The sequence below is a fragment of the Brassica napus genome, chromosome A3 (genome assembly GCF_020379485.1).
Source record: "Brassica napus cultivar Da-Ae chromosome A3, Da-Ae, whole genome shotgun sequence".
In the NCBI taxonomy this organism is placed as follows: domain Eukaryota; kingdom Viridiplantae; phylum Streptophyta; class Magnoliopsida; order Brassicales; family Brassicaceae; genus Brassica; species Brassica napus.
This window is the reverse complement of record NC_063436.1, coordinates 14,692,263-14,714,972: the sequence shown is the minus strand read 5'-3', so window position 1 is coordinate 14,714,972 and position 22,710 is coordinate 14,692,263. Positions and strand designations below refer to the sequence as shown.

General features: G+C 39.4%; 6 protein-coding genes across 9 annotated transcripts; 2 read left to right on the top strand and 4 right to left on the bottom strand.

Moving 5' to 3' along the window:
• Nucleotides 1-263: 263 nt before the first annotated feature.
• On the bottom strand, nucleotides 264-5,285 carry LOC106438605 (homeobox-leucine zipper protein ANTHOCYANINLESS 2). Its single transcript, XM_048776147.1, has 9 exons — nucleotides 4,725-5,285; nucleotides 4,396-4,640; nucleotides 4,206-4,323; nucleotides 3,527-4,141; nucleotides 3,338-3,439; nucleotides 3,051-3,260; nucleotides 2,007-2,181; nucleotides 1,560-1,915; nucleotides 264-1,039 (listed from the first exon to the last, which is right to left on the bottom strand). The coding sequence occupies exons 1-9, from the start codon at nucleotides 4,926-4,928 to the stop codon at nucleotides 683-685; spliced, it is 2,382 nt and encodes a 793-aa protein (XP_048632104.1). The 5' UTR covers nucleotides 4,929-5,285; the 3' UTR covers nucleotides 264-682.
• A 2,538-nt stretch (nucleotides 5,286-7,823) lies between these two features.
• Nucleotides 7,824-10,873, bottom strand: LOC106438606 (probable pectin methyltransferase QUA3). The gene is made up of 7 exons (XM_013879838.3): nucleotides 10,254-10,873; nucleotides 9,720-9,923; nucleotides 9,419-9,629; nucleotides 9,072-9,333; nucleotides 8,576-8,950; nucleotides 8,360-8,455; nucleotides 7,824-8,266 (listed from the first exon to the last, which is right to left on the bottom strand). The coding sequence occupies exons 1-7, from the start codon at nucleotides 10,674-10,676 to the stop codon at nucleotides 8,044-8,046; spliced, it is 1,794 nt and encodes a 597-aa protein (XP_013735292.2). The 5' UTR covers nucleotides 10,677-10,873; the 3' UTR covers nucleotides 7,824-8,043.
• A 146-nt stretch (nucleotides 10,874-11,019) lies between these two features.
• LOC106438607 (plant UBX domain-containing protein 9) lies at nucleotides 11,020-13,987 on the bottom strand. 2 transcript variants are annotated; one of them, XM_013879840.3, is made up of 10 exons: nucleotides 13,727-13,987; nucleotides 13,519-13,580; nucleotides 12,945-13,431; nucleotides 12,772-12,855; nucleotides 12,597-12,692; nucleotides 12,281-12,382; nucleotides 11,999-12,148; nucleotides 11,552-11,686; nucleotides 11,409-11,465; nucleotides 11,020-11,294 (listed from the first exon to the last, which is right to left on the bottom strand). In XM_013879840.3, the coding sequence occupies exons 1-10, from the start codon at nucleotides 13,808-13,810 to the stop codon at nucleotides 11,184-11,186; spliced, it is 1,368 nt and encodes a 455-aa protein (XP_013735294.2). In that variant the 5' UTR covers nucleotides 13,811-13,987; the 3' UTR covers nucleotides 11,020-11,183. The 2 variants fall into 2 exon arrangements, with proteins under 2 accessions (XP_013735294.2, XP_013735293.2); XM_013879839.3 differs by having other exon boundaries at nucleotides 11,552-11,695; nucleotides 13,727-13,986.
• Nucleotides 13,988-16,018: 2,031 nt separating this feature from the next.
• LOC106438611 (F-box protein At4g00755-like) lies at nucleotides 16,019-17,827 on the top strand. Of its 3 annotated transcripts, none has more exons than XM_048776154.1 (6): nucleotides 16,019-16,147; nucleotides 16,221-16,367; nucleotides 16,441-16,839; nucleotides 16,920-17,056; nucleotides 17,137-17,255; nucleotides 17,337-17,827. In XM_048776154.1, exons 2-6 carry the CDS (start codon nucleotides 16,253-16,255, stop codon nucleotides 17,614-17,616), a joined length of 1,050 nt encoding a protein of 349 aa, XP_048632111.1. In that variant the 5' UTR covers nucleotides 16,019-16,147; nucleotides 16,221-16,252; the 3' UTR covers nucleotides 17,617-17,827. The 3 variants fall into 3 exon arrangements, with proteins under 3 accessions (XP_048632111.1, XP_048632112.1, XP_048632113.1); XM_048776155.1 differs by having other exon boundaries at nucleotides 16,023-16,147; nucleotides 16,224-16,367; XM_048776156.1 differs by lacking the exon at nucleotides 16,019-16,147 and having other exon boundaries at nucleotides 16,161-16,367.
• Nucleotides 17,828-17,997: 170 nt separating this feature from the next.
• Nucleotides 17,998-20,655, top strand: LOC106438616. The gene is made up of 3 exons (XM_013879852.3): nucleotides 17,998-19,297; nucleotides 19,668-19,782; nucleotides 19,887-20,655. Exons 1-3 carry the CDS (start codon nucleotides 18,716-18,718, stop codon nucleotides 20,396-20,398), a joined length of 1,209 nt encoding a protein of 402 aa, XP_013735306.2. The 5' UTR covers nucleotides 17,998-18,715; the 3' UTR covers nucleotides 20,399-20,655.
• A 161-nt stretch (nucleotides 20,656-20,816) lies between these two features.
• Nucleotides 20,817-22,637, bottom strand: LOC106438618 (mitogen-activated protein kinase 4). The gene is given in 6 exon segments (NM_001316216.1): nucleotides 20,817-20,980; nucleotides 21,057-21,240; nucleotides 21,318-21,650; nucleotides 21,990-22,127; nucleotides 22,196-22,325; nucleotides 22,465-22,637. Coding segments are annotated over 6 exon segments (1,122 nt in total).
• Between the last annotated feature and the right edge of the window lie 73 nt (nucleotides 22,638-22,710).

Below are 22,710 nucleotides of genomic sequence, written 5' to 3'. Positions count from 1 at the left end.
AACTCAATACGTCAATTCCTATTTGCTAACACACTGAGGAAAAAGACATAACGGAGACAAGGACGGCGTAACGTCGGGTTCTCGCACCAGTCTGTCATGGTATGGCGTGGCAGAACGAAAATGGCGGGATACGTCCTAAACTCCCATCATGCAAAAGCAAGGAGCCACGCACGGGCAGAAGAGAAAAAATAGCATTAAATGAATTAATATTAGCCTGCAAACACATTTAATGCACTTTCTTAATGCACACCACGAGGGACACATAAACGGACCAGATCCATCCAAAGTCCAACCACATACTGCTCATAATATCCCAGCCCGCGTTAGCAAACCACAGCATCTGACGGTGCGTGTGGCTCACTCTCGATACATGAGTTTTACTACAATTTTTTATATAATAATAATAATGACACCCAAAAGGATAACAAAGGGGGTTTCCAACCCCAGTCAATACCCGAACCACCAACTCCTCCACCGTGATCAGACCAAACCTAACATGGTCCCAACCACGGTGACAAAGGAGTTGGATTTCGCCACCCGCGCGGTTCGTTCTTGACTCGACACCCCCCTCCCAAACTTAACTAAAACCCAAAGTACACAGTACATATAGTTAAAATTCACAACTCAACAAAAAAGACAACAAACACACACACGCTCAACGGACAACGGTACACCTTGAGCCTTAGCTTTCGCACTGAAGAGCGTCTCTGATCTTCTGAACGGTGCATGATATTAGGTTATTAACCGTCTCTACTGACTCAACCGTGAGTTTTGCCGTCGGAAGATTGTTTACAAGGATTTGAAACGCCACCGTCAAGAGTGACCCTCCACCGACCGGTCGCTGCTCAACGTCTCCAGAGCCACCGTCAGGGAGAACAGCGAAACCAGAAGGAAGTAGAGCCACGTAGGATGAATCTCCACCGTTCATCACAACATTCATGGCAGGAATATCTACAGGCGCGTACACCACGAGCGCTCCAGATGCGTCAATGCATGTCTCCTGTAGAATTAGCATACTGCTTTGGTTCGCGTTCATTGGCTGCCAAACATGCAAAACAGTAACGCTTTAGGGTGAAAAAGGGGGAACAAGTCAAAATAACTTTTTCAGACAACCAAAGAAAATAAGTGAAAAGTCAAAAATACAGTAAAGTTCGAAACTGTCCTATTAATTTGACTTTTTTAAAACCCTTACAAAAAGCTGTGATGCTTTTGTTTTCTACACACAAGTATAAATATAGAACCACTCATATTATAATGTCATCTTGTGCTAGCAGCAGAGCACCCAAATTACTAAATTGTCCTTTCTCTATCCACTATTTTGTCCATTATACTACCACCTCAATCAGGGACAAATACGTCACTATCACCTAATCCACACTCCCCATACCTATCAGTTCCATACATTACTGAACCAATCACACATACCAGACTAGTTAACCGGAAACTCTACTCAATTATTTGAATAACTCATCAAACTGGACCGGTATTACCAAAATAAGACTAACTAACCGGTAAGAGTAAACCGGTTTATTCTTGACCTTTGGAAAAACAAAACTTACATTGGAGCGGAGAAGAGAAACGGAGTTGCCTTGATCTTGACCTTTGGCGATGTGGGCCATCTCCTGCATGGGACCACCGTTAGATAATATATCCCATTCACATCTCATCCGTTCGTTCCGCAAGAAGTCAAACAGACGTTGTGGCGAAGCCGGAAGCCACACAGACGTTGCAGCACTCAGAACAATACCCGAATCGTCCACACTCTTACGGGTCATAACTCGAACGTCCGGATCAACATTTTCGACGGTGAGCTTGCTCCAACTGTGGACAGATGGCGCAGAGATGCCCGAGCAGAAGTTGACCGTCATACGTTGAGCTAACTTCAGCATGCTTTTCCGACCACCAGGCGTTATTGCTGTGTTTTGCATACGTCAAAGTTATTTAAATACAGATTTATAACATATTTAAAGTGTTATATTGATAAGTGCGTGAATTAGGAAACGGACATGAGTTGTCGTGCGGTGTAACGGACGAGGACATGAGGATGGCCAGACACTCGCACTGTCTCTGAAGAGTAGCGACCCATCTTTGCGAGCCAAAACCAAGACCTGACCGAAGCAACGGCCCGTACAAGTGGTGGATTTGGTTTTCATCGTATTCTGCATGTTCAACCCACGTGACCTGCGCAAACCAGAAACAAATCCTGGTTTAGCATATAAACAAGCGATAACTAAACCGGTTAGACCAGAGATTAAACACCATGTAGTCAACCAAGTGTAAGATGAGAAGATAAAATTTGAAGAAAATAGTACAAATGAAATAAATATATTAAATATAATACATAGGGGAGATACGAGGCAGCATAGAAGATTGGATTAGAAATAGGAAATAAGATTTATTTAAACGATAATTAGAAGGCATTATTTTGTGCATGCATATGAAATTAATGTGTTCTTTTCAAAATGCGCACCAAATATTTTTGGACAGATGCTTCATAGAATAGAGAGCAAAATAAATAATTATAAGAAGGATTTCGATATTTGGAGACAAACACAGTTGTCGAAAACTTGAAATCTAATCCAGAGAATCCGACAGATAGAGAAGCATCCGGATCCATAAAATAATTTCAGCAATCTCGGAAGGTTCGGGGATCAGAATTCGAGAAAGAGAAAAAAGCCTATTCTATAAATCTTTTTTTTCTTTTCTGACATAAAATCATACTCTATGAACTATTCTTTTTTGAAAAAACGTCTGAAAATAAAAAAGACGGTAAACCCAAAAGAAAAAAAAAAGATATGAAAAGAAAGTTGAGAGTGACAGTGAAGTGGGTGCAGCGAGTAATGGCTAAAAAACAAGACTCATTGATGCATGAGCTTCTTCTTCGTCTAGTGATCACTCAATTTAAAACCTAGAGATCCTAACTTTTTCTTCATTTCCATCGAATTTTTTCAAACCCCAATAACAAAACATTTCGTAGAAAAAAGATTCCAAATGTGTTTACGTGATTAATTATCATTATGATTATTTTATTTTTATTTTAAGTTAATTACCTTAGAGTATCCATTGGGCATATCTTGCACTACGCATCCTGATGGTAAACGCCGGACCGTGACGGCAGATCCACCGGAGTTATCCCGGACGGTATCAATTGAAACGTCGACCACAGCCCACACGCCTTCCGCGTGCTGTTTGCAGAACCGGAGGAAATTCACGTTGCGAACCGGAACCAACGGTGACAATACTTGTAACTCCGCATTCATCTGTAGTAAAATTCATAACGAAACCGAATATTAAACCGACTAAACCGGAATGTGATTTGAGAGAGCTATGTTATTACCAGTTGAAGTGCACCGTTCCTTGTCCCGGCCATTCCACCAGAGATAACGTCAGTGGTTATGGCTCTTGCAACGTTACACGGAAACATCTCCATCCACCGGTTCTGTTAAAACAAAAATAATAATCATTATTCATTAGAGATAAAAAAAAAATAAAAAAATCAAATAAAAAAGAACTAATAATAACTTACGGAGTCCATTAACGTCTCGACGAGAGCTAAGCTATTGATGATAACCATACCGGACGTTCTCGACGCTTCAGTAACTAAACCGGCTTGTTTATTTGACGAGAACGTTCTCACGTACTCCTCTTGGTTAAGCTCGTCTCTCTCTCCGTCCAAGCTTTTGACCCATAACGGTTCTTCACTCTGAGCGAGCTTCACCAGCTCATCCATAGCTGTTAAAGCCAGCTCCAACAAAACCGACCTCTGATCAATCCCATTAACCACCATCGACTGGTGCTGCTGCGGCGGCTGTGGTAAGCAACCGCCACCGCCGAAATTAGGAGGGAAGTTAAAGTTTCCGCCGTTGTTGTTGCCGACGGCGAGCTCTAGAGAAGAGGAGTGATGGTTGTGGTGGCCGAGGAATTTACCGGTGAGGTTACAAACGCGATCTAGCTCGTCTTTTAAGCGAGCGTTTTCGATGCGGAGGTGGTGCTCTTCGAGAGAGACGTCGCCGAGCATGGCTGGTCCACCACAGTTGTTGCACATTGGGTTCCTCATTGCTTCGCGTATGGACATGTTCTCAGCTCTTAGCTTATCGTTCTCTTGCCTCAACAACGCGTTCTCGTGCCGCTCTAACTGAGTCTGCAAACGATTTGATTTAATAAATAATTCTTTAAAACAAAGATAACAAAGAAAAGAAACAAACCTTCATCTGAGTGCGACGATTCTGGAACCAGAACTTGACTTGTCTGGTCTCCAAGCAAAGTCTCTTACTAAGGTCAAGTCGTTGCTTCTCGTCCGGATGTGGACACTCCTTGAACATGCTGTAACAAAACTCAAGACATTAATTTAGATCGAACGAAAGAGCATGGAGAGAGATAGAGTTATAGGAGTACGATTCGAGTTCTTGGATTTGTTGAGGAGTGTGTCGGTGGTAACGTTTTTTCCGAGGAGGTTTATTATCGTCGGCGTCTTGATCTTCGCCGGAGATACCTTCCACGTTATCACTTCCAGATCTGCTCTCATGCTCCTCTTCACGGCTTCTCCTGTTAGTCGTACTCCCTTCGAAATTATTATTATCGTTATTGTTGTTCCTCATCGATGCTTCTCCACGGTTTGGTCCGGCCCTCTCCGGTTGCTCCTGTTGTTCGAATGAAAATAAATAAATTAGGTTTTTCTTATTGTTCACTATTTATTCATATTAGTAGAGGATACGGCGTCGTACGAGAGCTAGAGAGAGGCCTGATGAGTAAACAGGCTTCGTGTTGATAGGAGGAGAGAAGAGACTCGCTGCCGCCACTTGAGCCATAGCACCGCCGGGTATTACGGTGGATGCGGTGGTGTGGTTGCCATATGTTAAACCGGAGAGGATTCTAGCTCCGGTGGGAGAACCACCGTTCGTGTTGTCAAAGAGACTACCGAAGTTCATCAAAATGATATTTGTCAGTCTTCTTATTATGTCGAAGTGCCCAGAGAATAAAGGGAGAGAGTTTTCACGGAAAAGGGTATGAGTAGATCGAGAACTGCTCAATCACAGGAAAACAAAAGAGGATGAGGGAGAAGAAACCCAGAAACTTTATGGAGGAGAGAGAAGGAGAACGAAAGCTGAAAATTTTCTTTATTTTTTCTATCTTCTTTTGCTCTTCGTTCTCAGTCTCTCTCTCTCTTGTAATTAATGGTTTGAGAGAGTGATGGAGAAGATGAAGATGGGAAACCCTAATGTTGTGAATAGAAGAAGAGTCTCTCTCTCTCTCTCTTTCTTCACTCTTGCATGTTGATATATTGACTCTCTTTTTCCCCTTTCTGTATTTTTTATTTATTTTTATATTGTACTATAGATTTGTTTTCTTCTTTTATTAATTTCTTTCTTTTTTTATATTTTAAATGCATTTTGACAAATTTAGCTAAAGTGTTCTGTTTTAATAAAGTGAATCTATTAAATCCAATTCAAATCCAAAAAGACCCACCAAGCTGATCTTAGAACTGAACTGACTTTTATATTTGTCTATTTATATATATTATAATTAGAAGAAAAAAATCTAAATCTGAAACCAACTAATGACATTATTTATTTACTTACAAATCTTTTCAAATTATTTGTAGATTCCTATTAAAAATAAAACTTAAACAAGCACTGTATCAAATTTGAATAGGTTATATATGGTTTCAAATCTACTTTAAGCTATTTACCTTTTTCTTAGACAATATATTATTAAAAAAATTAATTTTGGACAATGTTTAATATAATAAAGTCACGTTTGTAAGTATTACCATTTTTAAACAGAATATTTTTGAAATTAAATCAAGACACCATTGACTGAATGCTCTTACTCAAATTAAACATATTTATTTATAGATTATGTCTATAAAATGAAACTATACGTTAGAGGAAAAATAATGTTTTTAAATGAATTAATTGAGGAGAAAAGAGTGAGAAAAAACGTTAGAATGAGATATGTGGACTCTTGAAAACCTTACGAATGCACGAGACTCTTTTACCAGAAGAACTCGGTTGACTTTTTCCTCCTTTTTACCATTTTCTAACTCACGCGCTTTTTCTGTACTCGCTATTTCCTTATTCGCGGAAAATATAGACGACTTTTATTTTTGTTATAGACTTGTCTAGCAACCCCACAAATTTTCATGACTCCATTATATGTATTTTTTCTATTGTCGACATGCCCTTTTTTATATTATGATACTTTGATATATATTATTACTAGAACATAATCAAATAGACTATATAATCTTTGAGTTGTGAAAGAATTTATTCTCAAGTAACGACATGAAGATGTGAGCTTGTGTCAACTAAAAAGACATTCCATAATTAGTCTTGCTAAACTCCATTATTGGGCAAAATTGTATCCCCTAGATGGTGGGATAATTTGGAAAATTTAATTAAGTACAACAATTATTAGATTTGATGATGGAGAAAACTTTGCACTATTTAACCGTACTTCCTAGTGCTATGCGCGCATATAGGAGAAGTCGCATTAATTTTATGTTCTTATCATCTACTTTTTATATTTTACATATTTTATGAAAAAGTCCAAGTTGCAAAGTGTGCTAAATGTAATTCTTATTCAGCAGATCTACCAAAGTTTGGGGAAATATTATTTGAGTGCATAATTTTTCAAGTTTTCAAATATGCTTCAAATGTAATTATTCTGATGTTATAATTTATTTAGCAAATCGTCAGTTCAGAAGGTCATTCAACTCGCTCAGCTACAGTTAAATTTATAAACATACAAACACTGAGACTACTGTTTTGATGATTGATACATTAGGGTTTAGTGTTTACACAAAGAGTCAGAATTAATTGAACCGAAAGTATGGATCCATAAACCTAAGAAAAACTATAAAACTGGAAAAGAAACAAAACGTGGGAACTAATTTAAAGGACGGCCAAAGTGGTGGATCATATTGGGTTTGGTTTGGTTCGGTTTGAAGCACATGGGAATGTCGGTTCCCAAAGAACAACCGACCAGCAAAAACGCAACACAACACACTACGACTTCTTATATTTATCGTTTCAGGTATGCACAAGACTTTCGCTTCCATTTTTTTCCAATCACTTGATGTTTTTCTCAACCCCAGAAAATGATTAGCCCTAACTATCTTACACACACGACATGAAACTGTATGTCGCGTACTCGCGTTGCGACCAATGTATTGTTGCTAACGTAAGAACATATTCGGGATGTCATATAGGCTTTATTGACCAGAGAAACAAACCAGAAGACCCCTTTAGAATCAATAATGGCATACACCTTTTAGCTATCAAAAGACTAGACTTTTCTACTAAGACAATTCCATGATGAGTAAGTACCACAAGAGTCAAATCTAATTGAATCCTCTAGAGTGCATCCGATGTTACGTTTAAACAGAAAAACGATCAGCTTTTATTGGACGTTTACAGCACCAAAGATCATTTATTGAGAGCAAGTGAGCAACAAAATATGGTTCAGAAGAGGACTATACCAGCCAATCCCATTATTCCAATTAATGGTCCTCACCTTCTTTCTCTCTCACTTTTCTTTTTTACCACAATGTCTCCACACCTGAAGCTAAAAGTACTGAAAAAGAGAAGTCTTCCTAACGTGTTTTGTTTCTCACCCAAAATCAATCAAACTACATCAACTGTTTTTTGCTAACATTGGATCATAGAAATTGTCAGTAAGTTGGGGTTTTCAATACACAAATGAGTGAGTATTCAGGACGTGCACCTAATACATGGCCTCGAGTACAAGTACTACTGTATATGCAGAGTCACATGCATACTTTACTCATGTGGGCGACAAGGTAGACCCCGCACATGAAATCATTGACAGAACCACGTGTGATCAAGAATTAACATTATACGATTGCGATACATTTTGGAAGCAATGTCACGAACACACATAAAAAAAGTATATCGTCAGGATGGTGTGTTTTAAGGACAGACATATGGGGGCTGGAGAGAAAGTGACTGTTACCTACAAGTCTGGGAAGACCTTCCTCCTCTCTTTTTCTTTCTTTTTTTTTTTGTTTCTTTTTGTGTGTCTTTAGTGGGAGTTTGATGGCATTTTCCAGAGAGGTTTGGTTGCAACAAGAATCTTCTCTCTTCCATGGGATTCAGGTTCTTTGTCATGTATGGTAGAAGACCATCTTACAGCATGAGCCATTCTTGCTACTTTGTCTAGCACCTCTGGAGTGTCTCGGATCAAAACTTTTCCTTCTGGACGCAGTATTCTGTCCATCTCTACCATTAGATCTACTAGGCTACACCTGTATGCATATTAAACCATTCAGTTCAGGTAAATTGGATAAGACAGACACCTTTTCCTAGCAACCGAGAATGGTTTAACGTTTTGTTTATACCTCGATTTGCTGGAGTCTGATCGTTTTATCAGTGATTCAATTCCTGATACGTGGATGAAATCATACGTGCGAGGATATGTTGAAAAAGGTTCACACCTGCAAGAACCAATAGAAAAGTTTGATCCTTGATGCTGGCAGCGGCTAATATACAAAACAAGAGAAATAGAATGCAATCTTTGCTTTGATAACATAATATGGACAACAAAAGTGACTAACCAATCATGGTAAACACCGATAAGACCTCTGTCATAAACCACGTCAAGAGTTAATGGCTTCCGAGCTGGGATGACATTCATAACCCACACAGACTCAGATGCAAGCGCTGCAGCAAATCCTCCAAAGAATGCGTTCATGTCCATGACATTGCGGACAGCTGGAGATTTCAGCTCCAAATTCAGGGAATCCCTGTAATAAGCAACTCTTCTTGCCCACCTCCTTGCATCTGCTTCAAACACATCCAACCCGTTTTTCATGGCAATGGCTCTAGAAGGAACTTTAGTAAGCCTTTCCGGCCACTTGGGAATAGTTCCCAAAGCATTATCTCCTTTGACAGACGATGGTCTAGTAACACACTTCTTCAATTTATAATACCTGAAACAAGGAGAGAAAAAAAAAAAACAGACTTCACTTTTGCTTTCTATTACAGTTCGATATTCTCATCCACAAAACTATACAAGGAGGTCATATGAGTGCTATTTCCGAGGAAACTCACCATGCATCACTTGGCGGCACAGACTCATCACACAACTCAAGCCCGAACTCGTTCTGGCTGGGTAGACATGAATCTCCAACAGGTTTCTTCCAGATGACAGTGTTTCCATCGACAGCAATTAGCTCATAGCACAAAGCTCTAGCGACCGCCTGAAGATCAGCCCACTCTTTGTCTTGTTTAGGCCATTGAACAGGTGGGCCAGAGATTACAAGATATCCTCCAGGGCGCAGTAACCTATCAACTTCGATGAAGTAAGTTGCATCTGCAGACAAATCACCAAGCATAATCAGACAAAAAAACTAACAGATGATGTCAAAGTTTATACTCTCATAACCCAAGATACTTACTGTATGCCGTGAAAGGAATCAAGCATCGGGAACAATGCATAAGGTCAAAGGAGGATGCAGGAAAGGGGAGTCTACGAGTGCCAAGCATGGCAACAAACGCAGGCACTCCTCTTTCCAAAGCGAACTGAATCTGCGATTTGTGTGAATCTCTCGGAGCAAACGAGAGAGCTAGAATGCCTTGAGATAGTAGAGTACCTCCAAAACTTGCGACCTGCAAAGGTTTCACAATCGTATTGTACCAATACAGAGCAAAATGTGAATACAAACAAAAAAAGAGACTACTATGATGCTTATATCTTACCCCGCATCCCATGTCAAGGGCAGTCCTGAGAACTCCCCCGTTAAGAGGAATATACTGAGAAAGCTTTTCAATGTACTGGCCAGCTCCGCCAGGAAACATGGTGCCACCACCAGGGAAAGTGAAGTAATCACCTTCCCTTTTCATCCATCCTTGGTGACCTTTCCGGTCAGCAATTTTGTTGTATGGCATGTTTGCATGCCATATCTGCAACGCTTAAAACGCTCAGTAAGTATAACATCCTAGCAAAGAGATATATATATCTCTAGCCTTGCAAAACCAGAAATCGAACTAGCTCATATAAAGGGTGTATTCAATTATAGAATCTGAACTAATTTGTATAAAAATGACAAATCCGTTTTTATTCAAACCTAAACTTTTAAAAACTCCTCCAAAATCTCTAAACTTCATACTAAAACCATCGTAGTAAATTCTCTAATTCACTTAAAATCATCTAAAAACTCATTAAATCAAATCCAAATCGCCTCAAATATTAGATTGAATACATCCCCTAAGTTTGCAGCTTGAATCCAATACCTTGTGTAGGCTCTCCGGCCACGGAACAGAGATCTTATAACCAGCAGGCGGAGGAATCAAGCAGAGAGGAGTCTCCTCCGGCAACGGACAATGTCTCTCCCTATAGAAATTCATCTCCCGACTAAGCTGGCTGTTCCTCCTCGGATCCTCGCAAGGCATGTGAGCCACAGCATCCGCGGGACAATACTCGATCGGCTGCAAATGCTGACCGGACTCAACCAGCGTCACCAGCCGCTGGCGTTGCCTCGGATCTGACGCGGTGGAGAGAAGCAGCGTTTGGCGGCCGGAGGCGGCCATGGAATCGCCGAGAGGAGTGAAGAGTAGGATGAAGAAGAGGAGGACGATGCCGAAGAAGGCGGCGGTTACGATGTCGAGGAGGCTCCATTGACGCTGATTATTACGTTTCGAAGAAGGTAGCCCCATAGCTTAGCTTAGCTCAGCTTCTTCACCACTCGAAATATCTTCTTCTTCGACACAAGATCAGATGCAAATCTTATAATTGGAGAGATCTCAGATTTGTCGGCGATTTTTTTATAATATTTATTTTATTTAATTTTCTCAGTGTTTTAGTACCGACTTGCATCAGGCGGAGCACGGTGGATACGCCACTGATGGGCTCCCTAATATTAAAAGAAAAACTAATTAAATAATATTTAAATTTCTTTTGGTTGTCTCGTCGATTTTACATTTTGCATGCTTTTGGACATCACCCTTGAATATATTATAATTGGGCCTCAAATATATATTTGTAAATGCCAGTATAAAGTGTTTCAAACCGGAGATTCAACATTAGCAAAAACATATGAGAGTTTACAACAATGTGTGTAACCATGCGTTGGGTCTAAAGCTACGAAAGCGGTTAAAGGCTTACAGTACATTGAACTCAACTAGTTTCTGCTATCATCATCTCAGAGGTACACATTGCTACTACTATATCAGTAGTTCCAGAAACAACGCTTCTTGCTTGTTGGTGAGACTCAGTTCCTCAAAGGTTAAGGCACCGTCTTGAAGGCTGAATGCACGTCGAGGATATGCTCTAATCTATTTACACATTCATACCACTTATAAGAGAGGCTTGTAGCAGCAGAAACTAATATAAACGAATCTTAGAAGTGACATATACTCAAATAGAATACCGCTCATCACTAGGCTTACCACTCTATATGTGCCTGGTTTGACTAGTCCAGCAGCATCTATGAAGTCAAATAGGTACTACAATTCAACCAAACAACTGTTAAGGAAGCTTAAATACGAAAAAATGTTACTCACACTAATCACTCGAGACTTGGAAACTTCACCTTAAGCTTGTCTGATTTGAGAAAGCGACGACCATGACGGCTGCTATCTGGCATTCTAACAAGTAGAGTGATGGCATCTTCATTATCCACTGATGGCTCTATGGGAAGTGCTTCCTTCTTCGTAATGGAAGATCTCTCAGCTTCCTGCCACAAGTGACGTACCCAAAACAATTGTGAATATTAGCATTCACTGGACAGGCATTACAACCCAGATTGAATATTAAGGATCTGTAGTTATGAAATCAATGCTAAACCACATTTCAGACGCATTTTCCTTTAATGATCATATCTTTATATTGGCTGAAAATCTTAGGGTTTACTCTGATTACATAAGCCCTTTTGTAGGCTGAGTTCTACCTATGTATGTATTCATGCATGGGAAAGGAGTTGTTCACACACTGGACTATGTTCATGTCATCTTTCACCTTCAAAAGATAAGCAGATTACCTCTCCAATGGCCCTCTTATCAGCAGACTGTGACTCCGTGTGAGTTCCAGGCAGATTATTATGTGAAGTATTTTCTCTAGCTACTCCACTAAAGAGTGCCTTTTCCAGCATTATTGCCTCCTGTAGCTCTTTTGACGGAATGCCACCCCACTAGTAGAAGTCCAGCAACAGGAGGTGAAAACAGGGTAAGAAGAACACATGATCAACTAGAAGCTAGTCACTAAAAAGATGCTTTTGCTACTATCACTGATAAGAGAAATCAAACTGTTTTTGAATAATTACCTCTTCAGGATAAGAAGCTTCATGTCCGTGCTGAGAGCTTACATCAATTGGCTGCTTTTGTTTAATATCTTCGCGCTTTTCTTGTAATGTAGAGCTCCCGGGCTTCAAAGTACAAAGTCTTTAGTTAGCTTAAAGAGTTTCAACACATTACACCAAAAAGAAACTTGGAATGTAACTGTCACCCAAATAAATGGGTGAAAATGTTAAGGAACTATACCAATGTGCATATGCGTACACACTATTCGATATCTTTCACGAATCAGAGGCTGGAAGAATGAGTCTTACAAAAGAGGAGAAGAGAAATTCAGTTTCAAACCTTATATCTGCTACTTTCATGTGTATTAGATTGCTCTACGGAGTGAGGCATAAGTTCAGCTAGTTGCTCTCGCATTACACTCTCTTGCTCTTCCATCTGAAAGCCATTAACGCTAATGTGAGACATCACCCTACATCAGCAGGTACACATAGCAGATAAAATATCTAATCCATACCTCTATTGACATAGAAATTGCACGGGCAATGTCCTCGTCCTCCTTGTTAATAGCCTCTCTTGAAGATAAAACGCTAGATGGAACCTGCATCAATACCAAAACAAAAAAAAAAGGTTAGAAAAATATGCGAGGCTCATTTAATTCAGGATCCGGTGAAAGCTATAATACTATACATTGTGACGAGTCCCCTCTTCAAAATCCTTCTTTGAAGCCTCGATGGCAGCTCTGATCATTTCTTCTTCCGCATCGTTCCCATAGACAGGTGATTCAGCATCCCTATGTGTTGTTCCACCATAGACTTGGGATCCGTAGCTAGGTGAATGTCTAGCATAACCGTCTCCTCCGACATCTCCAAGTCCAGGAGGACGAATCTGATCATTAGCAGCACCCCAGGTAGAGCTAGCAGGGAACCCTGTGACTTCTCCCGTGTGAGATGATGGAGGAGGAGAAGAAGCAGAGCCACTGAGCTGCCTAAGCAGACTTCTCCTGTAGTTGGGATCTAGAAGCAACGAGGGTCTAAAAGAGCGAGCAGCAGAGAGGAGAGATGGAAGTCCGCCTGGAACTGGCCTAGACTCGCTACCACCACCACCACTACGAACATGATGACTGTTATCTTCCACAGCATTGTATTGTGGACGAGTGTCTGAGCTTGGATCAAGACTGGAAGGATAAAGACCAAATAAAGAAAGAGTGTTTATTATACAATGAAGAAGAAGAGAACAAAAATCAAAGAAGATAACAACATACATGCTTCTCTCCACATCCCTGAAGTGAGCATTGATGGCTTCAGTGAGATTATTGCTATGTTCCTGATCAAAAAGTTTACACTAGCGATTAGTGGATCTACACTGATAGATCCTATACGATGCTGCTCAGTGAATTAGCTGAAAACACTAAACTCATTTCAAATCTATCCGAAAACGAAATCAATGCAGAAAAGAAAAGGAGGAGGAACCTCAAGACTCTGAATGGCGAGTGACTCGTCGGCGCCGGTGATGCTCATGTAAGACTGAATGGCGTCTCTCGACGGTCTCATCATCGGAGAGCAGAGTCGAACCGGTGATTATGGAAGCAAAGCGGCGTTCTAATAGTGTGTTTGATTGGTAAGTTTCAAGATTGGTTCAACTGATTCGAACCGACGCTGATGAGTCTACACCAAAGTGACGTTTAATTACTTTTTTCTTTATTTTACTTTCTCTGACACGTTGCCATCTATTTACACCATCCAGCACTTATATATGTTTTTTTCTCAATAATTCCCACAACTTTACCTCATTTTCTTATCCAATTACTTTTACAATTATAAATGAAATTTTATGAATTAAACAAAATACCTTTTCCATATAAGATAAACTTTTAAATTTGACATTCTTTGTTTTACACTATTAATCAAAATAAGATGACAAAAAAAAGTCAAGCCTTCCCTCCCTGCTTTTTTAGTAAATTTTATTTCTGCTTTTAGTGTCCGAATTGAGGAGCGGGACAAGTGCAGTTCTCCTGCACATGCAGTTTTCCCGCACTGTAATCACCATTCATTTTTTTCTGTTTGCAAAAGTAGTTCAAACGGGAGATCTGCATGCAGTTCAATATTTTTTGTCTTCTTGTAGAAAAAGCAGGAGATCTGCATGCATATATCTCACCCGCCAACATTTGGTGGTGTTGATCTGCTTTTTTTTTTGGTTTGGTCAATAAATAACTTTGTTACAACACTTAACTTTTAAAATATATTTATCTAGTTTTATGAATAAAATATTTTTATTTTATTTTATTTACAACTTTAACAATACAAAATTATCATTCTCTACTTATTATTATTTGTCATATAATTTTTAATTTTTATAAATAAGAAAATAAAAGAAGTATAAGTATCTTATAAAATATTTACAGGCATTTCGGCCAATCCTATAACATCTAAGATATTTGTTTAGATATCTAAGTGTCATTTTTATTGTTTTAATATATGATCTATAGTTTTGAACTGATTTTGTCATTCATAAGTTATAATAAATTATTTGATCTGGTTCTCTTCTGCATGATCCGCTTGATCTGCACTTGTCCCGCTTGATCTGCACTTGTCCTGCTTGATCTGCATGATCTGTTTGATATGTCCTGTTTGAACTGCTTTTACCATTCGAAGCCTTAATTTTCTTTGGTTAAATCTTTTTTTTTTTGGTAGGATTCTTTGGTTAAAGCTGATACCCATTAATAACACTTTTGATTAAAAAAAAACTGGTATGTTTTTTAAATGGTTTGAAGTATGAGACAATTATCAACCTACATTACGTATTATATTTATCCAAGTATCTAACGGTACTTTTCTATTGCAAAGCCTAATTTCCTAATTGCAACAAAGAAAGGTATTTATTAATTTTATTCTCAAAATAGCATCAAAAAGCCAAAACAACTCAAATAGATTTTACTAAAACGTTAATTGACAATCTTATCATCATTTCAAATTTTATTTTTAAAACAGAAATTCTTTGCTTTTTATGTTGGCTGTTGCTGTTTTAATTTCGCCTTTTTATGTTTAAGAATTTGGTATTTACTTCTTATATATTAAAAGAGAAGTCACAACTTTGACTAATGTGTGATTTTTTTAAAAAATGGACCTAATGAACCCATTACTAGAAATTAAAAAGTCATGTTACATTTAATTTCTAATATTATCATTATTATAGATCTAAACAACTCACTTTCTAGATTATAGGAACTAAATAATATGTCTACTATATTATAAGAACTAAATAATTATCAATTTTTTCCGAGAAAAAAAACGTGATTCGGAAACAACCAATTCAATAAAAAAATATACGATAAAATTATTATGTTTTAAAAATACACGATAAAATTATACTAATATATACCAATGTAGAATTGATAATAAAATGTTTATATATAAAAATAAATGAAACTAAACACCGCGCGGTTGTGTGGATCGAGATCTAGTTTTTTTTTATTGTGGTTGAATTTGAACTTGTGTGTAGTTTTTGCTTTTCTGGTATGGATATCTCGATGTTTTTGACTTGGTACGTGTTTTTATTATAGTCTTCGAACCTATTTTTTCCCGGTTTCGGTTATTTCGGGTAGAAAGTACCCATTAAGTATAGAAACCGAAAATGTTTCGGGTAGAAAGTACCCATTAAGTATAGAAAGTACCCATACCAATCCGAGTCGAACCGTAACCTGGTTCCTATTTGGTTACTAGAATTGAAAACCTGAATTAACCGAAACTCGAATTACCCGAACCGAATGCCCAGGACTACCTAGAACTAGCCTTGCGGTTAACGATGACGGACATGAACAAATAACCGTCGTCTTCTTCGAAACGTCTCTCTCTCTAGGGTCACCGTCGCTCTTATCGATAAGAACAAAGAAGGTACAAACTTTTCATTTGTTTCTGAGCTCATATTCATCCTCGATTAATGAACCCTTCGTCTTTCTTCTTGTAGTAGGGTTACTTCAATCAATTGGGTCGAACAAGATGGATTTCGTGAACAAGCTTGATACTGACACGTTGCTATCGATTCTTTCGTGTCTAGACGACCCATCAGATCTTGTCCGTGCCAGTGCTGTCTCACGCTCCTGGCGAGACTTCGGTAAAGACACCTCTTTTAATTGCTTTCTCCTCTCTCAGTGTAATTGAATCGTGTTTCATTTGGCAACTTGCAGTGATAAGATACGGTCTCTCGAAGAAGCTCTGCTTCAGGCTGTTCCATCAGCTAACTTGTGTGGATCGTGTTAATGAAGAGTCCTCAGGCTCATGGTCAAGGAGTAGTCTCATGGATACAAAGCTACTAGAAAGAGAGCACAGGGCTTTTGCTTTACTGGCTAAAGGCTGCACGTCGTCTCCAATCAGAAGCTGTATAGCTGATACCATCATAGCATCCAGCACCGATAACTACCTAAAGAAGATCGTGAACACACTCGACGAAATAGATCAAGTTGGTGCCACACCTTCGTATTGGTCCAGTTCAGGACAACACAAGTCTTCAGTGCCCGAAACGCTTCTTTACAAGCTCAAGGGTGATCTCTGTGTCGTTACTGAGTTCAGCATTCACCCTTTCCAAGGTGACAACGACAATGTTATCCTCCTTGTCTTATTGTTGTTTTTAACGGTGGTGTTCCCCCATTATTGTTGTTATATGTAGCTTATTTTCAGCCTGGTTCGCCGATATACTCTTCGGATTATGTTCGTTTCCGGTTGGGTCACCTCGATAACAACAACTCAGAGGAGAAAGACAACTATGTATGGACTTACACTTCACAAGAGTTTCCAATGGCTCAGGTGTGTATGTGTGTCTTTAGCATTATGCTATCAAGTCTTGTTACCCTCCTCAACTGTTGATAACCAGTGTTTGTTTGTAGGAAAATCGATTGCAGAACTTTAAGCTTCCAGAACCAGTTGTTTGCATTGGTGGGTATATGCTGATCGAGTTTCTTGGTCGAGTTCAGACACGACAATTGGATGGCCTATACTACATATGGTACATTGTCTCTTCCCTATTGGTCTACTAGTTTCCTTACAAGTTGCAAGACTTTGAGAGTAAGTTTTTTTTTTTGCTCAGCGTGTTGCATGTCAGAGTGATGGGAAGATCACTAGCAAATTCGTTTAGGTTGGTGGATCCGGACGACGACGAGTCAGGAAAGTTTGGGTTGATGGTGGTGAGATACTGTGATCCCAAAGAAATGGGTGAGACGGAAGTAGAAGAAGAGGTGCTGTGTAGGCAGTTGAGGCAGGCGGCGAACTATCAACAGCGCTTGAATTTCCTCCACAGGGACGAGGGGTATGCTTGGCTCGACGAGGAAGACGATGGCTATGCTGAATCAGACGGTGAGGAGGTTTAGTGTCTGAATCATCACCACGAGTATGCTGAATCAAGTGGGTTTGTTATTTATCTTTCTCTTTTTTTGAAGAGTTGTTTTTTTTTAATATTAGGCTATGCGACAACACTACACTCTACTCTTTCATGCTCTAAGAGGCTCACCATAAGTAGCAAAACTATTTATCATGTTGAGTGGATCTAGTTCATCCTTCATTACAAACCACTTCCGGCTTCTTCTATTTGTCACTACCTTCTCCATTAAAGCAGGCCCATCTTATTCTACACATGATTTTTATTGCTGACCATGGCTACTAACTAAGCCTACTACGAAAGTATCTCACCACATTTATGGAATCTTTAACGAAATAAAGTTGTTCAGTAAAAACAATTGCATTCAGATAAAATAACACATAAACACAAGCATCTAGCTAAACCTGTCGACTAGTAGCTGTGGTGGTGGGAACCTGCGTAGAAACAACAACGTAGTAGTCTTTATCACACACTAAGCCCCCCCTTGGAGATAGATGATGTACCCTGTCAGAAGTGATAGTAGCATTCACATGGCCTTCACTGTAGCATAGAACAGAAAAAAAACACAAGAAATTTACTGAAAACAAAAGGATTATACAAAACAGTTCTCTTTCAAAACTTCACTGTGATCATTTTTTAATTAAAAAATAATACTCTCTACTCACACTACCGACTACAATAGACACCGTAGGTCAGTGAGCGAGTGTAACAAAGCTCCAACAAACCTTCAGAGTCTCGATTATAAAATTACAAACTGGAGTAAGTAAACAAGCAGAAGCTCCAAATCTCACAACTCGTAGAGAGAAACATCCTAGGTCCCACATACTTTGTTTTATTCCCTACCAACTAACTTAATTATATACTATTATTATTGCAAAAAACTTTGTTCCTTTCTTTCTCTCATCAGTCTGTCATCATCTAGAGATCTCCATCAAGAAGAAGCTGCTTCTCTCTTTCCACAAACTCTCGTCAGTCACCCCACACATAAATACATATCTAATTTATAACTCTCACTAAACATTTCCCTTTCGAGATATTTTCTTTTTGTTTTTGTTTAATCTTCTTACGTGAGCCAAAGAGAGCGTTTCAGGATGGAACTAATTAGGCCAAGAATGCTCAAAGACTGTCTCTTGGAAGATTCAAATTCATGTTCATCAAATGGGTTCAAATCTATGCCCAGAAGGCCTTCGCTCAACCCCTTCCCAATGATACCAAAGAAGAAGAAACAATCCAGTGCATTGCAGGCAGTGATCAATGCCGTTAAGAACTTCAGTTCCAACGCCATTAAATCCACTCCATCAGGGATTTTACCAAGGAGCCTTTCTCGGCGGTTATCATCATCGAAGAACAAAGCAGAGAACAAAGCAAACATCACCACCATCATTCGAGTCAAAGACATCGTACGGTGGAGCTCCTCCAAGGATCTGCTGCATGAAGACATATCACATTTCCAACCTCATCAGTGCACGACCAAGACAATCACAGGATCATCCACGGGCAGCGACACATCCTCCAGCAGCTGGTGCGACTCGGATTTTACGTCAGAGTTTTTACCGTCAGCATGGGGAGGTAACGTTGAAAAAGAGGAAGGTGGTGAAAACCACAAGTTACAATGTGTCGGCGAAGATTCTTGCACAGCAGTAACAGACGCCGACACTGTAGTGGGACCTGAGGTAATATGTATACTATACTAAGAAATATATACTATTTTAATCACAGAGTTTAAACTAGTACATGCATATATAGAAGAGAAAACATATTTAACAAAGAAATAAAGTTAATATGAGATCTTATGTGTTGACTTTGCTTCAACCGTACGGTAAGGTCGCCCATGCTGTCTTTAAATGCACGTGCAGCTGTTCGGTAATGAAAAAAAAATTCACATGAAGACAAAACAGAAGCTGTCTTTGTCTACATAGAAGAGTATGTACTGTACATGTTTTAATAGAGTAGACATGCATTAACATTAAAAACAAATGAAGCTATTACACTACAACTAATAGTAGTTGATGATTTTGCCTAATATGCAATGATCATGACCAGGACTTACAGTGTGAAGAGGAGCAGAACAGTCCAGTCTCCGTTCTTGAGATACAACTTGGAGAAGATGACGAAGCATCAGACTCTTCTTTCAGTCAATGCCTTGATAACGTTGAAAGTGCGTTTACTTTTCCTTCATTTCAATCAAACCAAGTTCGTTTCTTATAGTTATTTTAGGACTTTCAAGTTTTAAAACACACTGTGTGTAATTAATTTTGGCAGGAACCAAACAAAAGCTCATGGAAACGATTCAACGGTTTGAGAATTTGGCCAACATTAGTCCTTTCAATTTAGAAGAATGGGGTGAGGAATCTTGCAAGGATGAAAGTTGTGACACAGAGATTGAAGAAGAAGAAGATGACACTGATGAGGTTGAAGAGAAGGCAGCTGAGCTATGGGAACGAGTCAAAGAAAGACATGCCATTTGGATCCACGAAGAACATCTGATAATGGACTACTTCAGAGATGAACTGATGCAAAGAACAAACGAAACTCATCAGCACTTTGAGGAGCAATTGGTGGGGGAGGCAAAAAGATGGTTAGAGGGACAGAGAGTATCAGAGCTTGAATGCGGAACAGGTGAGCAGAGGAGACAGGCATGTGCTAGAGACATTGAAAGACTGGACTGGAACGATAAACGGATGAAGGAGGAGCGTGAAGAGGTGGCTATGCAGATTGAAGAGGGACTCTTCAGCCTGTTAATGAATGAAACTTTATATACGCTGTTCGAGTAGCAACAAGCAGTGTGTTAGCCTCCGATATGCTCTGTCAACCAGATTCTAAAGCGCAAGAAACCTGTGAAAGGAGATAGATGTAGCTCTATCACCCTCGTTCAGGTAACTTGAGCTTACCTAGAGATCAGCAGACAGCAACAGTTTTGATTAGGGCTTGAGTTTAAGCCCCACTTTTTTGGCTTCTACTTTTGTATGAATAAAGCAAACGAATAATACAATGTACATTGAACTCTAAAGCATATGGTTGTTTCTGCAAACACAGCTCAGAGGTTGTTCTTTTTCTTTTGTTTTCAATTTCTCAGGATGTTATTAATATTACAGACATAAACAAATAGTATCAGAGATTCAATAACAAAAACAAAGCAAGACAACACATACAAGCATTTTGATGGAGTTTCTTTCTTCTTATAACTCTCTCTTACTGAGGATTGAACTTGACTGTTTCACGATATATAAGCTCCTTGATGTTCTCTTCTGTCAAAGAAGGTTGCTCAAAATCGAAATTGAACGGCCTCACACACACCGGTTCCTCGTTTATATCGTGCAGCGGCGCCAAATACGGGTGGCACAACGCCTCATCAACTACATCAAGGTAGACAAACCCGTTTAAAAAGAAAGATAGATCAAAAGCGAAATGATATATGTATACGAAACTCACCAGTGATGCGTCTGCTTGGATCAAAGACGAGCATTTTCTCAAGCAAATCGGCTGCGCCAGCTGACATGTTTGGGAACCTAGCAGCAAAGTTCTGTCTAGGGTACTGTGGAAGCTGTTTAACGTATCTCCTTGCGTTGTCGCTCCTTAAGAACCCCAAGCTTGAATCATCAGGTGATCCTATAAGCTGTGCTTTCACAGAGATTCATCAACAAATGCAGATGATACCAAAAGAAACAACGCTAAGTGACTCTATGTGGTTACCTCAGTGATAAGCCTAAGCTGATGGACATAATCTTTACCCGGAAACAAGGGCTCTCTTGTCATTGTTTCACCGAGAATACAACCCACAGACCAGATATCGATCGCTGCTGTGTACTCTGAGCAGTTAAGGAGCAACTCTGGAGCTCGGTACCAGCGAGTAACAACGTACTCAGTCATGAAGTCAGTCTCGGATTTGGTCCTCGCAAGCCCGAAATCACCAAGCTTTAGATCACAGTTTGCGTTCAGGAGCAAATTGCTGGGCTTTAAATCTCGGTGTAACACATTGGCTGAGTGAACGTACTTGAGCCCACGCAACAACTGATACAAGAAGAACTGCAAACAAAACATAAAACTAATGAGAAAACAAGGAGCTCAGTTCCTGAAAGGCAAACAATCAGATGAAAGTGAACAAACATAAAAAGTAGATAAATCTACCTTATAAGTATCAAGCAAATACTAATTCAAATCTAACTGTTACTTTGACCAACCTTAGTTTCCTCATATACACCCTAACACAAGAACATATAAAATGGAAACTAGTTCTGAAACTGTCAAATAAACAATGAAGTGAACAAACAAAGTGAATAAATCTACCTTATAAGTACAAGCAATAATATGTTTTCATCTTCTAACATAAAAGGGGACACATGGTGTTTGATGATGGATACATACCCGACAATGATCATCAGTCAAGGGTTGGTTAGAGCGTATAATCTGGTGGAGATCAGTGTCCATGAGCTCATAAACAATGTAAACATCGTTGAAGTTCTCTCTCAGGGGTGGTCTTATTATATCCTTCACAGCAATAACCTGCACCAAAAACAATATATTAACAAGAAATATAGTATTGGAAAGATTGAAAAGATGATGATATATACATTCTCGTGATCCATGTGCTTGAGAAGCTTAATCTCTCGCAAGGTTCTTTTGGCGTCGATGATGTTGTCAAAAGCGTTACCGATCTTCTTGATAGCTACTTCCTCTCCCGTCTCTGAGTTGGTAGCAGCACTGAACACAGAGATATAAAAAAAGAAAAAAACTTTCAAAAGTGAGCTCCATCAAAACCCTAATCCAAACAGAGTAAAATCAATAATTCAATCAAATCCAATGAAGATAACAGAGATCGAAGAGTATGAAGATCTCTGACCAGACGATGCCGTATGCGCCTCTGCCGATGGGACGAAGAGGAGGAACGTACTTTCTAGTCACTTCGAAGATGTTTCCGTAGACATTGTACTGAACGTACTGACCTCCGTGAGTAGCCAATCCTTTCGTGCTCTGATCACCACCGCCACCGCCGAAACAGTTCTCCGCCGACATAGCTTAGCTTAGCTCCTTTGCGAATAAAACCCCCTACAAAAGTCGAATTGAATCGGAAACCAAGACGCACGCA

Coding starts and splice junctions, on each gene's coding strand:
- LOC106438605 (XM_048776147.1), bottom strand. CDS start 4,928: ATGAACTTCGGTAGTCTCTTTGACAACACGAACGGTGGTTCTCCCACC. Junction 4,324..4,395: donor CAAATCCAAGAACTCGAATC/GTACTCCTATAA, acceptor GTTTTGTTACAG/CATGTTCAAGGAGTGTCCAC. Junction 1,040..1,559: donor TTTCTCTTCTCCGCTCCAAT/GTAAGTTTTGTT, acceptor CATGTTTGGCAG/CCAATGAACGCGAACCAAAG.
- LOC106438606 (XM_013879838.3), bottom strand. CDS start 10,676: ATGGGGCTACCTTCTTCGAAACGTAATAATCAGCGTCAATGGAGCCTC. Junction 9,630..9,719: donor CCCTTGACATGGGATGCGGG/GTAAGATATAAG, acceptor AAACCTTTGCAG/GTCGCAAGTTTTGGAGGTAC. Junction 8,951..9,071: donor GTGCCGCCAAGTGATGCATG/GTGAGTTTCCTC, acceptor TCCTTGTTTCAG/GTATTATAAATTGAAGAAGT.
- LOC106438607 (XM_013879839.3), bottom strand. CDS start 13,810: ATGATGAGACCGTCGAGAGACGCCATTCAGTCTTACATGAGCATCACC. Junction 13,432..13,518: donor AGGGATGTGGAGAGAAGCAT/GTATGTTGTTAT, acceptor TTATCCTTCCAG/TCTTGATCCAAGCTCAGACA. Junction 11,295..11,408: donor AACCAGGCACATATAGAGTG/GTAAGCCTAGTG, acceptor ATGTGTAAATAG/ATTAGAGCATATCCTCGACG.
- LOC106438611 (XM_048776154.1), top strand. CDS start 16,253: ATGGATTTCGTGAACAAGCTTGATACTGACACGTTGCTATCGATTCTT. Junction 16,840..16,919: donor CAGCATTCACCCTTTCCAAG/GTGACAACGACA, acceptor TGTTATATGTAG/CTTATTTTCAGCCTGGTTCG. Junction 17,256..17,336: donor GATGGCCTATACTACATATG/GTACATTGTCTC, acceptor TTTTTTGCTCAG/CGTGTTGCATGTCAGAGTGA.
- LOC106438616 (XM_013879852.3), top strand. CDS start 18,716: ATGGAACTAATTAGGCCAAGAATGCTCAAAGACTGTCTCTTGGAAGAT. Junction 19,298..19,667: donor ACACTGTAGTGGGACCTGAG/GTAATATGTATA, acceptor GATCATGACCAG/GACTTACAGTGTGAAGAGGA. Junction 19,783..19,886: donor ATGCCTTGATAACGTTGAAA/GTGCGTTTACTT, acceptor TAATTTTGGCAG/GAACCAAACAAAAGCTCATG.